General features: G+C 56.5%; 1 protein-coding gene across 2 annotated transcripts in view; it reads right to left on the bottom strand.

The window, feature by feature from the left end:
- DNM1 (dynamin 1) overlaps positions 1-11602 on the bottom strand; it is a 43520-nt gene extending 31918 nt beyond the window's left edge. For both annotated transcript variants that reach the window (XM_055541283.1, XM_055541282.1), the window contains exon 1: positions 11352-11602. In XM_055541283.1, the coding sequence (XP_055397258.1) occupies positions 11352-11512 (161 nt within the window). In that variant the 5' untranslated portion in view covers positions 11513-11602. The remainder of the gene's footprint in view (positions 1-11351) is intronic.
- Between the last annotated feature and the right edge of the window lie 2136 nt (positions 11603-13738).

The following is a 13738-nucleotide window of genomic DNA, read 5'->3' as shown; positions in this document are numbered from 1 at the left end:
CCCTGAGGTGCCACATAGAGGGTGTGGGGAACCCAGAGCCCAGCTGGAGGGGTGATCAGGGGTCTGGGCCAGCCTGTTCCGAGTTGCTGCCTCCCAGGGCTACTTAAAGGACAAGCAGCTTATGGGAAGCAGAGATTAGAGCACAGAGCATGTGTGGGAGCAGTGCCTACTCAGACCCAGATTTCCCAGGCCGGGGTGGGGATGGGTGCCCAGGTGGCGAGGGGCCCCATCTTGGCCCTGGCCCAGGCTCTCAGAATTCCCTGGGTGGCTTGTTCAAATGCACGTTCCTCAGACAGGCTGGGTTAGAATCTTCAGGGTTGGGGGGCGCAGGGGAGGGGAGGAGGGCATCTGGATTCTAAACACAATCCCCATGTTCCCATCAAGTTTAAGGCTCCTGGCTCGGTGACGAGAAACCAGCGCCAGGCAGAGGCCCTGGGTTCGAGTCTTGACTTGGCCATTCCCCAGCCTGGTGCCCCTGGGCCAGTTGCTTCACCCTCAGGACCTCAGAGTCCTCAGTTGTAAACCACATGATCTAAAAGAGGCATCATATATGACCACACGTGGCTGCACAATGATTCCTAGAGCCTTAGCCCATGCCTGGAACACAGTGGGCACTCAGCAGCTGGAGGGGGCTGCCAAGGAGAGCCTCCTGTCCTCAGCCCCCTTCCTTTGGAGAATCCTCCCAAAATTCAGCAAGGAATCCAAGATCCTGAAGAACCGTCTGCCTCACCTCCTCCAGGCACTGAATTGGATCTCAGGATCCTGACCACATAATGTTGGCTGGAAACGATGGACCGCAAGGAAGAGGAGTTTTCAGAGAACATCTCATTCCCTGTCATTGTCCAGGGGGTGGGATGGAGGCCCAGAGACAGGCAGGGAGCTGTGAGGCCGCACAGCAATGGAAGGGATGGGCTGGGATGGGCCCAGGACCCAGAAGCCTGCTTCTCAGCTAGGCTCATGCCTGGACAGGCAGTGATGAGCACAGCTGTTCCCACATCCAGACCCAGTGCCTCACTGGCCGCTGGATTCTCATGCTGGGCACAGGATTCTCATGCTGGGCACAGGATGGGCTATCGTAGGGGCTCAGGCAACCCTGGAAGGAGCAAGCATGGCTGAGCAACTCCACAGCTTCCTCCTTTCACCTGGACAGACTGCCCCATACCCTCAGTTAAAGTGCCTCCTGGGGACTTCCCTGGTGGTCCAGTGGTAGGGGGCCTGGGTTCGATCCTTAATCAGGGAACTAGATCCCACACGCCGCAACTAAACGATGACCCCCTTGTGCTGCAACTAAGACCTGGTGCAGAAAAATAAATAAATATTAAAAAAATAAGAAGGTGTCCCCTGACGCCTTCGCACTGGAGATTCGGGCCTGATCTGGTCTCCCGCCAGAGCCACCTCTGCACCTCCCACCCAGCTCCTGGTTTGCCCAAGAGAGGACAGAACAGGTGCTCAGAGAAAAGTGTGCCAGGCCCACCAGCCTCGACTGACGTGTGGGAGGGGTGGATGGGGACATGCCAGCTCCTCCCACTCATTTTGGACAGATGGTGGTTTCCTGGGGAGGCCTTGCCTTGCCATCTGCAGAAGTACCTTCAAACCTGAAGCACAGGGAGGATGAAATAAACACATCTCACCACCTCCAGGCACCACATACGGCCTATCTGAACTGGCATTGTCACCCCAGAGAGGCCTGGAGGAATTATACCCAGAGCTGCCACTCCTAGTCTGACAACTGCTCTGGGGCCCTGGTTCCCAAGTCCTGCTGAGCTCAAATACCACCAGAAAGTAGCATGCTTGGGCTGGCGTGTGCCCAGCGGCGGTCATCCTTGTAAGTCTCGTTTCCTGGACTCTGATGTCAGACAGGCCCGGCATTGGATGTCTGAGCTGTGTGACTATGGATAAATCATCAGACATCTCTGAATCTCAGTTTCCTTATCAGTAAAATGGGTTTCTGCGAGGCCTATATAACTTAATGTCTGTACTCAGGCATGGTAGCAATGATGAGAAATAAAACTTGTTGAGGGAGCTGAGCACACAGCCTGAGTTCCCAGGACGATAGGTTTCCTGGGGGCTGGCCAGAAGAGTGGGTGGAGGCCAGAATATTTCCAGCCCACTCTTGCCTTGGAAGTGGAAGGGAAGGGGCCCAGCAGACTGTGAGGTGCCCTCTGAAGCAGGAAGCCAGGGTGGAGGCCAGGGAGTGGGTGGGCCAAGAAATACAGTGGGGAGGAGGTGAGACTGCCCCCAGGCAACAAGTCCCTCTCTGTTCCTGCCGCCCCAGGAGGCTCTGGGCTGGCCCATGTCACACAGCCCATGAATTTTCAGCTGAGGTTTGAAGATTTCAGGGCAGCCCTGGCCTTAACTTCCCCTGGTATTCTAATGTCCTGAGAGCAGGGCCTGGGTTGGCCCTATTTACCATGGTATTCCCAGCACCCAGCTCGGAGCCTGGCACGGAGCAGGCGCTCGGGACACCCTTGTCGGCCGAAAGAATGATTGGAAGGAGTTCCTCCATTTTTCCCATCACCGCCCTCGTTGTACAGATGTGGAAACTGAGGCACAAGAAAGAGGGTCGTCCAGCTCACAATGCGAGTTGGTGACAGGGTATGACTGGTGCCCTGGGCCCTGGATTCCAAGCCTGGCACTCTCCCCACAACAACCATTCTTCAATATTAAAGAAAACATGCCGTCTTGCTTTTCACCTTATCCTTCCATCCCTCCTACCATTCTTCTTTGCCTCTTTCCTTCCTCCCTCCCTGTCTTCCTCCCCACTCCCTCCCTTTCTTTCAAGTGTTGATGACTTTATACTTTCAAAACGGAAACGATTTCTTCTGCCCCTGCTTTAAAAAAATCATATGCTCTCTCATTAAATATTTTTTCGGAAAATACATAAGATGTTGAAAAAATAAAAAGCCACCATCACCCCCAACACCTGGGCCTCAGCATTGTAAATGTTTTTATCACTTATAAGAACAGTCAAGGCAAACCCTGATGGATTGTTGATTGCTGGCCAAGGATGCTTCCGGGGGCTCTGAAATCTGCATCATCACGAGGTTTCTTTCGGGGGTGATGGAAGTGGTCTAAAATTGGATTGTGATGATGGTTGCACAAATATGCTAAAAATCGTTGAAGTGTGCACTAAAGATGGGCGAATCTTACAGCATGTAAATTCTACCTTAATAAAGTTGTTGAAGAAACCTGCAGCCTCTTGATTGATGCTCAAACAGCCGTTTGAGGTTGGCGTGGCCAGTTTTCCCAACTTGAAGGGGAATAAACAGGCTCAGAGAGACAAAGTCAGGTGCCCCTCATGGATCCGGGCTCTGAGCCACACTTGGGTAGCAGCTCTGTCTGTCTAACAGTTCAGCGTGGACTTTTCCCAAGTCGCTCAATATGGAGTTACTTTCGGATCCTCATTTCTTTCATTTATTTTGCTGTGCTGGGTCTTTGTTGCAGCATGCAAACTCTTAGTTGTGGCATGTGGGATATAGTCCCCTGACCAGGGATCAAACCCGAGTCCCCTGCATTGGGAGCACAGAGTCTTAGCCACTGGACCACCAGGGAAGTCCCTGGCTTGTTATTTCTTATCACAAACAGCCTGAGGTGAAGGATCTCAGCTCCACTAAATTATCTCCCTGCTCTGAACCTCAGTTTCCCCATCCGTGAAGTGGGACACAATCCAGCAGCTCCCTCCTATGGCCAATGAGGGGATGCCTCGAGACCCTGACTGTAGAAGGATCTAACTAGCAGACTGCCCATTGGTGCTGCCATGAGTCACCTGAGTGCCCATCCTGGGCTTGGTGCCTACGTGTGCCAGGGAGCACTGCATTCACCTGCTGAGATGTTTCTCCCCTTCTGGGCTGGTGGCCTCATTTCCCTGTGCTAAGATTGGGGACAAAAGAGTGGCACAGTGATAAACAGGTAAAACGTTCATAATAACCTTGGTTGGATCTCCTCTGCCAGGAGCTCTCAGCCCAAGGTCAAGGGCCTCTTTCTTCCTCTGTGGTCCCTCATTCTGGGAGAAAACTGAGTCCTGCCCCACATGCCAAGGTCACGGGCTCGAGGGTGGTCAGGGAAGGCATTCTAGAGGAGGTGTTGGCTGATGTGAGATCTGGAGGTTGAGCCAGTGAAGGAAGAAGACAGAAGTGGGGTGAGGCACCTTCCTGGCAGAGAGAATAGGAGAGTGAGGGAGAGGGATAGCCCATTTCCCCATGAGCTGTAAGATACTTAGGTGGCCCCCGGAGGGGAAGCCCAGCTGGGTACGGCCAGCCTCAGGGGCCCAGCTCAGGAGATAAGGCCCTGCTTGGAGGGCAGGGAGCTAAGAAGGGCTTCAAGCAGAGGCATCGGATTGGGAAGCCCTAGAAAGTTCCGAGCTGCCCGATGGAGAATAAAAAGAGAGGAGTCTGTCCTGGGTGTTGGGTAGGACAAAGGTGATGATGGCCCAGGTACAGAAGGGATGGACTCGGGCAGAACCCACAGGGTCTGTAGACTGCATTGGATGGGGAGGATGCGAGAGGAGCTGGGAGCCGACCCCGGGGCCTCCGGCTGGGGCACTGGGAGGGCAACAGAGGATGAGATGGTTGGATGGCATCACCGATTCAACGGACATGAGCTTGGGCAAACTCTGGGAGATGGTGAGGGACAGGGAGGCCTGATGTGCTGTGGTCTGTGGGCTCGCAAAGAGTCAGACACGACTTGGTGACTGAACAACAACATAGGAATTCCAAGTTGCTAGAGCTGACTGCTGCCAACGGTTGGTACTCCTTAGCCAGAGTTCAGTCCAGGAAGGGGGCAAGAGTGCCCGAGAGACAACCAGGAGAGCAGAGGAGGAGAAGCCAAGGTGTATGGAGAGGCAGGCATGGGGGTTGGGGTGAAGAGGGTGGACATTCACATGGAGACAGAAGACCCGTGCTGGTTCCTGTCCTGCCTCCGATGCACCGCTCTGTGACTTCAGGCAGGTCCCTTACCCTCTCTGTGCCATTTCACCACTTGAAACTGGGGATGATGCTCCTCCTACTAAGAGGTTGCTGGTTCCAAGAGGACGATAAGCAGCACTGCCCTTGGACCTGGGGGCTCGGGGCCCTGACCTTGGGCCCCATCCTTGCTGGGATCCCTGGCCTCACCTTCCCACGAAGCAAGGGGTTCCCAGGGACGGAGGGAAGGTGCCCAGCTGGAGCCTGTGCACCCCTCCTCGTTGCTGTTGTTTCGGTTGCTCAGTCAAGCCTGACTCTTTGCGACCCCATGGGCTGTGGCCCGCCAGGCTCTCTGTCTATGGGATTTCCCAGGCAAGAATGCTGGAGTGGGCTGCCATTTCCTCCTTCAGGGGATCTTCCTGACCCAGGGATCAAACCCGGATCTCCTGCACTGGCAGGTGGATTCTCTGCCGCTGAGCCACCAGGGAGGCTCCTGTGCAGCCCTCCTAGGCCACACTTAAGTGCCCTGGAACTTCCTCTCAGTCTCAAGTGTACCTCTAGGTTCTTTCCCACCTGCGGGCTGCCCTCAGTGTGAGGAGGCAACCTCGAGGCTAAGGCTGATGGAGCTGGAAGATGAGGGCAGCCCGGGGAGTCCCTACCCCGTCTCAGAACTGAGGAGTCTGAAATTCTAAATTCCACACCATCCTGCCAGGTTGTTTTGAAGGTGTGTTTGTCAAGGTGGGAGGGCAGAACACACTGTAGTTAGCAATTCCTTAGCTTGATTTATAACTGGAATATTTAGACATACGGCACGTGGACTCCACTTCTGCCTCCTGTTCCAGGCCTGGTAACGCCGCATCAGTGACTGGCAGCCTCTGCTCCCACCTGACCCCTCCGCATCGGCGGGCCTGTGTCCCCTCCCTGTTTCTGACCCTCCGACCCCAGCCAAGGCCAGGGAAACTCGATTCTCCTGATGCCGGGATCAGATGCTGTCTGCCAGAGTCACCTTTCATTCCCAGTTCCTTGGGGCCACTGGGTGGGGCAGGGGGTTGGAGAAGACGTCCTCTGGCAGGGATGGGCACACAGGTCTGGCTGAGGGCATGTGCCAGGAGCATGCTCTGGGCAGGGAGGGGCACAGCATCATGGACTTTCTGGGTCGGGGTGTCTGAAGGGCCCAAAGCGCCTCCCAGACCAGCCTGATCTCACTGCGATCTCTGCTCCTCACTGCCCTTCTCTCCTCCGGGTTCCACCTCTGGCCTTTCCTCAGGGGGGACCCTGCTCCTGGAGTGGTTCACTCCTTTGCCTGACCAAGTCCTATTTTCGCTCAGGCACAGACCTAACTGCTCAGATGCCTTCTCTGTCCCCCTGACGACTCCTGCTCCCTACAACATCAGGCTCCTGGTACCCTTCTTCAAACCCACAACATAAGAGCTCTTTGTGTAATGCAGCCTCTGTCTGTCCCACTCAGCTGTGAGTCCCCGAGAACAGGGATGGGTCTGGCTTGTTCACAGCTCTATCCTCAGGGCCTGGCGCACTGCAAATGCCAAGGAGATGTCAGCTCCCTCCACCCCTCTACTTGCGATGTCTCAATTATGTCCTAATCCTCTTTGGCCTCAGTCTCTGAATCTGGGAAATGGGATGTAGCCTGAAGTGTTCAGAGGAAGAGACAGATCCTAGTAGTGGAGAATGGTCTGTCCCCCATGGCAGGGGCTGGGGCTGACCAAGAGAAGGGCTCTCAGAGGCCAGAGACTGGCACAAGGTCTGTGCTGGGACCAGAATGCAGAGACGGGGGATTGGCAGGAGGCAGGGGGCCTGAGCAAAAGGCTTCCCAGCTGGCTCAGGGGTAAAAAATCTGCCTGCCAACACAGGAGCCATAGGAGATGCTGGTTCGATCCCCGGGTTGGGAAGATGCCCTGGAGAAGGAAATGGCAACCCACTCCAGTATTCTTGCCTGGGAAATCCCATAGACAGAGGAGCCTGGCAGGCTGCTGTCAGTCCATGGGGTTGCAAAGAGTTAGACACGACTCAGTGACTGACCAACAACTCAGTAAGCCTGAGCTGGGGTAGGCAGAGTCAGCAGAGGAAACCAAAACCCTATCCCCCAGGCTACCCTTTGGGCTCTGGGCAGAGGCTCACTCACCAGGCTCCCTGCCCCACCTGCATCCTTGCCTCTCCTCCCAGCTGAGATCTATGCCCAGGCAGGAACAGAATGGGCACGTCCTCTGGGCCAGACCTGACCCTGAGTGCTTCATGGCCATGATGTCAACACTCGCCACAGTCCCGTGATGGAGGTGCTATTATTATCCCCATTTTACAGATGAGGAAATAGCAGCTGGGCAGGGTTTAAAAAACATGCCCAAGTTTGCCCAGAGTGTAAGTACCAGAGCTAAGCTGCAAACCCAGGTCTGATTCCAGAGCCTGAGCACTCAGCCCCTCTGCCACACCCCTGCTGGCCCTGGCCTGCCCGGGGGGCCAAACAGGAGGGAAGATGGGCAGTGCCCGACAGTCAGCATGCCTGGGCCTCCGAGTGAGTGAGGCCAGGGGTGCCGGAGCCTGGAAGCCTGTCCCAGGACACCTGACTTGGTGCCAGATGGGTATAGTGGGGAGGGGGCACGCAGCTGGGGGCAGATGAAGGGAAACCTGGGGCCCCAGACATCTGCTCACAAAGTGCTGGGGTGTCCAGGGGCCCACGCACACTCCACTGTCTGCGCTCACCACCGAGATGATCTCATCTACACTCACGACTTGACATCCCATCTCTTCCAAATTTATATTTCCAGCCCGCCTTCCCTCTGAGCTTCCGACTTGCATCACCACACTGCCCACCTGACATCTCAGACTCAATGAGTTCAAAACCAAGCTCCTGATCTTATCCCCCGACCCCTAGCCTGCTCCTCCCAGACTCCGTTAATGGTACCAATGCCCACTGGGGTCGAGGTGCTAAAGTCATCCTGGATTCTTCTTTCCTCACCTTCTACATCTCATCCCCCAGCAGGTTTTGTGGGACCATCCTCCAAAATACATCCTGAACTCCACCGTTCTCCCCTTCTCTCTGCTAACGCCCCGGTCCAGCCCCCCTTTGCCCAGCGCAGCAGCCTCTGCTCCTGTTTTCTGTCCCCCTTCCCAAGTCACACACTTGCTGGAAGCAGCTCAAGTCATTCTACTACTTAAGAGCTTCTGATAATAATGAAAACAAACGTAGCTCCTCAGCTTAATCTGAGGCCCCTGTCTACCTCTCCCATGCTGTGTTCACCTTGCTCACCAAACACCAGCCACAGCGCTTCCTTTCTGTTCTTCAAAGATACCAAATTCATTACTGCCCCAGGGCTTTTGCATGTGCTGTTCCGTCAGCCTAGAATGTTTCTCCCCAAATAGTCACATGACTTCTTGTCCCTCAGTTCTCATCTCCGACGCCACGGATTCCCAGACACCTTCTCTGACCTCCCTGTGGAAAGTGGCCCTTTTCACTCCTAGCGTTGACTATGGCCCCCAGTTTTCTTCACGTACATCTGCTGGATGGCTGAACGAATCAACCTCAGTCTTCCTTTCTGTAAAAGGGAGACAAAGAAAAAGCATAGACCCAGAGCAGCCCTGCCAGGGTCCTGGGCAGCTGCCTGGGCCACCGCCACTGCAGAGATTACAACAGGGCCCTCTTGGGTGCCCGGAAGCCTGGAGCAGCCTCTGCTTCCTCTGATATATTTTCCACTTCCTCTCCATGGGGGGTTGACTCCCGGGAAACCCCAGGAGATAGGGCGGCTGTTACCATGCACACGGGTCTGGGGACCTGGTCCAGGGTGGAGAGGTGGGGATCCATGGCGAGGCAGACTGTGGGGACCCCAGTGAACCTGTGTCCCACTCCAGTCCTGGTCTCCTCACTAGCTTTTATGAGAATCAACTGATGCATTCCCGCACATGCCACTGCATGCCAGGCCCCTACTCTGCCCCAGACCTGCACCTGGACACCGAGTATCCTCCCGCGGGGCCGCAGTCAAAGGCTATTGGATTGTGGAGGGCAGTGAGAGGGTCCAAGCCTCTGGGGGCAGAGTCTGAATCTCATTTGACCCCTCAACAAGCTAACAGTTGCAGAAGTCAGCTGTGGCTGGCCTGCTGTGCTGTCTACCCCCAGTACCTCTCTCGGCTGGATGGTGGACTCCGAGAGGGCAGCGGCTAGGTCTCCTGGCCCACACAGGCCTCAAACCTAACTGAACGTCGATATCTCCCTTCCACGAGTCTATAAAAGGGGGCTTTTACACTTGTGAACTCTCTGGAGCCCCACACCCATGTCTCAGGAAGGCAGGGCAGCAGCTGGCAGTAGACCCATTCCTCGGATGGGGAAAGTGGGGGCCCATGCACCTGCACGTCCCTGTGTTCAGTGCTGAGTTGGGCTCTTAGAGGTGGTGCAGGCCCCAGATTGGAGCCTGACAGACACGGTCCTTCTTGGCCCTGTGACCTTGGACAGTGCCTCTAACCTCAGCGCCTCAGTTTCCTCCCCTGCAGGGTGGTCATCACAGTAACTGCCTCACGGGGCTCTTGTGACCCGTCCCATATAGCCTGGCAGGGGGCACAGGGGAAGGGCCCAGCAGACGGTGGCTGAGGTCAGCTGCCCTCTGGTGCCCCCTGCCCAGAGCACGCAGCAGGCACAGAGCATGCGTGAGCAGAGAGGGGAAAGGCAGGCCTGTGGTTTGTACCCTGAAAAGTGCAGGATGTCCACGACTGTCATCTAAAGCCTGACGGCCTCAGGGGCTGTATTACCTCCAGGGTCCTCCCACTCCCCTCGCTCTGACTGTCAGGCCATAGGGACAGGGACCGTCTCTGTGTCTCTTGTCTGCATCTCTGCAGCTCTGGGGGGAGGTGGGGTCACATGAGCAGGAAAGAGGTTCTCTGGAAGCCCTTCCCCGGGAGACAGACGGCGCCCCCCCCGCTGATCAGATGGGCCCAGCCGCCCCCACAGTGGCTCTCCCACGTCCCACAGATACATGGTTCCGGGCAGTATCCTTCTCTCTCACCCCTGAGGCTAACACTGGGCCTTCCCAGGTCATTTGAGGCGCGGGGACGACCATCCAGTCTAATCGCCCATATTAGAGATGGGGAAACTGAGGCTCAGAGAAGGCAGTGACTCGCTGGAGATTTCACAGCAGAAATGGCTTGGGACCCAGGATGTCTCAGCCCAGAACTGCCATCCCTGGGATGGGGGGAGGAGGAAGCCCTCTCTGCCTGCCTTCCTCTCTGGCACAGGTCATCCGCTTCTTTACCTATGAAGGTCATTGGAAGAAAGCTAGGGTTTCTGAAGGAGGTGAAGAAGGCAGATGACAGAGTGGGGAGGTCAGTGGCAATTCTCTTGCCTCCTCCCTCAGTCTGCCCAGCCCCCCCAACTCCGCCTCCAGCGCCCCCCCTCCCGCCCCCGGGAGAGCGCCGGCCTCTCTCTCCTTCTCAGCCCCCGGAAAGCCCATCTCTGTCTCCCCTTCTTGGGGAGAGCCTGGTGGGTGGTCACGACCCTGCCTGTCTCCCTAAACCCAGGGCTCTTTGTCTTGGTGGTGGCCCCTGACTCCTTGCCACCTGGCCCTCCCGGCGCCTTGTGGGATCCGAGGCAGGAGGGGGATTAGGTCGTGCAAATGGCTCCCCCCACCCCTCCCCGCCAGCCCGCCTCCCTCCCTGTCTTAGTCATCTCTGTACTCCACCGCCTTCTCCCTCCATTCCAATCCCTCTGCCAGGCCACGGGGAGGACGACACTGACAGGCGCCCCCCCCCCCAACTCAGGGGCGGCGGCAGGGCAAGGGGCCGGCGGCTCCGGGAAGGCTCAGAGGCGCTGGCTCCCCCCACCCCTCTTCCTCATCCTGCAGTCGCGCCTCCCCCCTCTTCCGCGCTGCGCACGGATGGCGGCCGCAGCCGCAGAGGTGTGTGTGACGGGGGACACTGTATCTGGTCCCCGATGCTCAAGGGGCCGTGTCCTCTCCCAGGGGCGACGGGAGGGGAGTCCCCCCACCGCAGTCCAGGAATCCCCATGAGAGGAGGGGGAGCTGTCCACAGAGCCTGGGGGCACGGGCCCAGGGGTGCTGCCCGCTTCAGGAGACCCCCCCAGAACCAAGGGGAGTCATGCAGGCCCCTCGGTACCCATGGGGGGTTCGGGGTGGGGGAGCAGCCCTTTGCCCTGGTCTGCTGTCTTCCTAAAGGATGGAGCAGAGGAGGGGGGCGTGAGCCCGCGGCCGCAGGCTTGACGTTTGCGGCCCAGCGTGGGTGAGGGGGGTGGAGGGCGCTGCGCCCCCGAAGGGCTCTCGTCGCGGGGGAGGGCCGCCTCCTCCTTCTGGCTGGAGGTGGGGGCGGCGGGGGGGGCGCGCTGTCCGCCGTGCAGCGCCAGGGGCTCCGAGGTCCCGGCGCCGTCGGGGCCGGGTCCCGAGATCCCGAGGACCCGGGCGCGAGGAGTCCGCGTTCCAGGGGCGCGCCGCTTCCTACCTGCCTACGAAATTCTCGAGCACCGAGCTCTTGCCGGCGCTCTGGCCGCCCACCACGGCGATCTGCGGCAGGTCGAGGTCCGCGTTCTGGCCGATGGCGGAGAAGGCATCCTGCAGCCGGTTGACCAGCGGGATGAGATCCTCCATGCCACGGTTGCCCATGGCTGCGGCTGGCCCAGCAGGCTGCGATCCGGCCGCCGCTTGGGCTCCCGGCTTCGGCTCCGCGGATGCAGCAGCGCGCTCAGACGCTTTTCTGCGCCGCGGGTCCCCCCGCCCCTCGGGGATCGGAGCGCCGCGCTGCGCCGGGGTGCCGCGAGGGGGCGCCCGCAGCGCCGCGGGTCGGCAGCAGTGCGCAGGCGCCGCCCGTGGCGCTATGGGGACTGTAGTTTTTAACTTCTGCGGCTTTTAGGGGGCGCTCGAGCCGTGTCTGGGGGAGGCACAGATGCTGCACCGCACGTTATCTTTCCTGGAAACGGGCAAGGTCTCCTAGGTGCCCTTAGTACCAGACCCCTTGGAGAGTAGTCGTGGCTGCCTCACTCCCTCTTACAGATGGGGAAACTGAGGCTTGGAGGCACGGCCTCCTCCAAGGTCATAGTCTTCTGACCTTCAGTTTCACACGGCTTCATTACCTTCTACTTTAGGGTGTAACACTAATTTATCTCCTGCAGTTCCCTTCCCGCCTTTGGACCTCAATCTCCCTGTTTCTAGAAGGAAAAGATATAGAGCATTAATTTAACAAATATTTACTGAACACGTACTGTAAGCCATATCCTGTTCTAGGCGTTAGAGATATAGCAGTAAACAAGACAGACCAGGTCTCCACCCTCATAGATCTTACAGTGGAGACAGACAGTAAATGAATAAACAGATAAAGGAAACAGTACAAGTGAAGATAGTGTATACTAATAGTGACGTGAGAAATAAACAGCATATGAAGAGTTCTCTTTAGTCTGGCAGGTTAGGAGGGTTCTCTGTGGAGAACCTGGCTAGCTGCTCCACCTCTGTGGAGGTGACAGTTGAGAAGAGACCTGAATGATGAGAAGCAGCTGCTGCTGCTGCTGCTAAGTCACTTCAGTCGTGTCCGACTCTGTGCGACCCCATAGATGGCAGCCCACCAGGCTCCACTGTCTCTGGGATTCTCCGGGCAAGAACACTGGAGTGGGTTGCCATTTCCTTCTCCAATGCATGAAAGTGAAAATTGAAAGTGAAGTTGCTCAGTAGTGTCCGACTCTTAGCAACCCCATGGACTGCAGCCTACCAGGCGCCTCCATCCATGGGATTTTCCAGGCAAGAGTACTGGAGTGGGTTGCCATTGCCTTCTCCGAGAAGCAGCTAGCCAGGCCAAATGAACAGCAGGTACAAAGGCCCTGACACTTGGAAGGGCCTTCTTGGGACAGTTGGAACGTCTTGTCCTGGTAGGTGAAGTCTTCTCCCTAAACCATCAGGATGGTGGTAAAACAGTAGGGCTCAAATCCAGGACTCTTGAAACCCTACCCTATTTATTTTTTTCACATAGAAAGACCATGGGGCCCCAAGCCAAGCTGTCCACCTCTGCATTTAAGGAACCTAACTGGGACTTCCCACAAGGAGACTAGGGAAGAGAGAACAGAGAACAGAGAGAGAACCCTGGAGAACAGAGGAGCCTGGAGAGCTACAGTCCATGAGGTTGCAAAGAGTTGGACATGACTTCGAGACTGAGCAACAACAGCAGCCCTGTTCTACTGGGGGTCAGTAGGTCACCATCTGTGAACGAGTGGGGGCCACTGCTGCGAGATCAGTAGTCTGTAAATTGGAGACTGTGGTTCATTCACTCATTTAAGACATGTTTATTAAGCCAGGAACTTTGCTAGACCTCAGAGATAAAGCAGGGAGCAAAATGGATGAAGCCTTTACCTTCATGTGGCTTATAGTCTAGTAGAAAAAGAAGGACAAAGTACAAATGATCCAATGAATATGACTGTCAGATAGTCATGAGTACTTTGGAAGACAAGAAAGCTGGAGAAGCTGGAGGTGGGGGCTGTGTTGCTGTTTTGCATATAGTGGTTGGAGGAGGATTCTGGGAAGGTAAAAATTTGAGCAGACCTGAAGGAAGTACGGGAGTAACCCATGTGGACATCTGGGGAACATCTGGGCAGAGAGGAAAAAGCGGATCCCATTCCAAGAGCCTGACCTGGGTCTTAGATGAGCTGTGTGATCCAGGTTCCTCCATATCTTTGAGCCTCAGTGATCTAATCTGGGTAATGGGGATAATGATAGACTGGAATGCCCGTGAAGGGCATGGCCCTGGCCTGAGGCTCAGGTGACCCTTATTAAACCACTGCTTTGAGAATGCTGATGATCACAACCTTCCAGAGAACTAGATGTGGATGTGGAACTGCACATCCTGTG

This window comes from Bubalus kerabau, chromosome 11 (genome assembly GCF_029407905.1).
Source record: "Bubalus kerabau isolate K-KA32 ecotype Philippines breed swamp buffalo chromosome 11, PCC_UOA_SB_1v2, whole genome shotgun sequence".
Classification (NCBI taxonomy): domain Eukaryota; kingdom Metazoa; phylum Chordata; class Mammalia; order Artiodactyla; family Bovidae; genus Bubalus; species Bubalus kerabau.
Note: the sequence above shows the minus strand (reverse complement) of the source record. Positions and strands in the feature narration are given on the sequence as shown.